Below are 2,260 nucleotides of genomic sequence, written 5' to 3' on the forward strand. Positions count from 1 at the left end.
AAATAGAAATTATTTCTATGAAATGTATCATTAAATATTGCATGACTGAATCTTATCCACTCCACGTTTTTCCCAAAAAATTATCTAAGTTGTTTTATTACCTTAGATCTATTTAAAATGAATCGTTACAACTTCACTCACTCCAAAATTAATAGTAGCCGTTTGCTTGGTTTAACTGATAGAGAGCGTTAAGATCGCTTACTCTGCCAGCACATCAACATGACAGATCAGACGTTTGAAAACATAAACACTGCTTTGGATGCTGTTGAAAATCCAATGATGAATTATAACTTTAAATCCCCATTACTTTCATCGGTAGATATATCTATTCCGGTATTTGAAAAACGTGTGGGAGAAACATCTGCATCGGCAATGATACCGACAGACGGGTTTGTTGCATACCAAATTATAACCGTAACTAAAAGCAAGCCTAAAAATTCGGGTTTTGAATTGAATGCTTACGACGATGATGAAGGTCAGTCTTGTACACTAGAAAAACAGTGGGTAGTATGGAGACGTTACAGGAATTTTGAACTGCTGAGAGGTCATCTCGAGGCTACTTACCCATATATTATTATCCCTCCTTTACCTGAAAAGAGTTTTTCATATGGGTGGCAGAAAGTGTCGAGTGAAAAGCTCAGTTCAGATTTTCTTGAACGAAGAAGAGTTAGTTTGATTCGGTTCCTTCATCACGTGGCCGAACACCCTGTGCTTTCAAATGATAAGACTTTCCTAGCTTTTCTTCAGAATGAAAACTGGATGAATACAACCAAAAATATGGATGCTTTTGGAAAAGCCAGCCAGACCTTGCGCTCGCTCCACGCTAGTTATCGGCTTAAAATGCCAGACAGGTTTTTTGAAGAAACTAAATGTTTTGCCGATGGAAACCACTCAGTTATTTCTAGTTTATTGCACGTGAGGACCAAAATTGCCGGAAGAGAGTTTGGGATACATAAACTGCATGCAAACTATGGACGCGTGTTTCGAGAAATGAGCAGCTTTCAGAATACAGCAAGTGAAGAATTTCAGACTGTTGCTAGATACATGGACATTTATGCTGCAGGGATAGACACAATGCTAGAAGAGGAGGAAAATATCATAGACAAAATGAAAGAATACATGACTTACATGGAGGCTGTCAGAAATGTTTGCTGTCAACAAGAGTTAATACAGTTCCAGTATGAACAACTTGAAAGCTCTATTCATTCTAAAGAATCTCAACGGAAGCAAATAAGCACTGGAGATCACACTTCTAGTATTTTCCTACTAATTGGAAGATCAACGATGAACCAGGACAACAAACTTCAAGCTTTAGACAGGGATATCCAACAGCTAGAAACCCAGATGCAGTTACTAATTGGGGAAAATAAATCTTTCAAACAGAAAGCTCAAGAAGACATAAAAAGATTTCATCAACAAAAAGAACATTTCTTACAAGAGGCAATGTTTGGATTGGCTGTTCATCGAATCCAAACATATCGTAAGAATTTGGCTCTCTGGCTTAAACTTCAAGAATGCTTCTCAAAAATCCAGTGAATGTCATGATTGACAGATCATTTATAAAACAATGTAAAGAGTTCAGAAATATCTTTTGAGTAGGTTGTTAAGTCGTATTTTCTCAACCGTAAACTGGTCAAAATGGAAAATTGCTTTATTTAGGTTATCATACATGTATTTTTTTTATGCTTTTACGTTTTAAGTAAATTGTCAAATTAAAACTGAAGGGTAAATCATATATCTGATTCTTGTCTTTTATTGTATCTTTATTTTGGCATTATAATACTATCCTTTTTTTTTGTTGTTCAGTAGTAAGAATAAAGATATTTCTGCATTGAGGTATCTTACAAAGTTTTATTTACATTTCCTTATCTGCATGTGCTTAACTGTTGAAATATTTTGTGTGTGTTGCTAACTAGAAACATTTTAAAGTTAATGGGATAATGTAAAATTGGAAAAATGCTGTTTTGGGGTTTAGTCACTTAATTCACTCATTCTTCATAAAGTTCTAGCATAATTTTATAAAGTTGCAGATTCAGAGGTTAATTAATACACTTACAAATCCCAAGAAAGTGCTTGAAGTCGTTCATATTCGTACAAAAGATTTTGTGCCAATCACTAGTTTTCTGAAGTATCCCAGTGTTTTTGCTGTAGTTGAACGTGATTGTCAGTGCTATGTTTAAAATTATTTTGATGTAAAACATGACTGGTGTATTTAATACATTACATATATCTTGTTAAAAAAGATTTGGTGTAAGTTGTG

At 34.5% G+C, this 2,260-nt stretch overlaps 1 protein-coding gene across 1 annotated transcript; it reads left to right on the forward strand.

The window, feature by feature from the left end:
* The first annotated feature begins 207 nt into the window (after positions 1 to 207).
* On the forward strand, positions 208 to 1,735 carry LOC106475001 (sorting nexin-4-like). Its single transcript, XM_013935699.2, has one exon. The coding sequence runs from the start codon at positions 220 to 222 to the stop codon at positions 1,534 to 1,536; it is 1,317 nt and encodes a 438-aa protein (XP_013791153.1). The 5' UTR covers positions 208 to 219; the 3' UTR covers positions 1,537 to 1,735.
* Positions 1,736 to 2,260: the final 525 nt, after the last annotated feature.

This window comes from Limulus polyphemus, unplaced genomic scaffold, assembly GCF_000517525.1.
Source record: "Limulus polyphemus unplaced genomic scaffold, Limulus_polyphemus-2.1.2 Scaffold7956, whole genome shotgun sequence".
Lineage (NCBI taxonomy): Eukaryota > Metazoa > Arthropoda > Merostomata > Xiphosura > Limulidae > Limulus > Limulus polyphemus.

Excerpts from the sequence above, each read along its gene's own strand:
- LOC106475001 (XM_013935699.2), top strand. The coding sequence starts at position 220 with ATGACAGATCAGACGTTTGAAAACATAAACACTGCTTTGGATGCTGTT.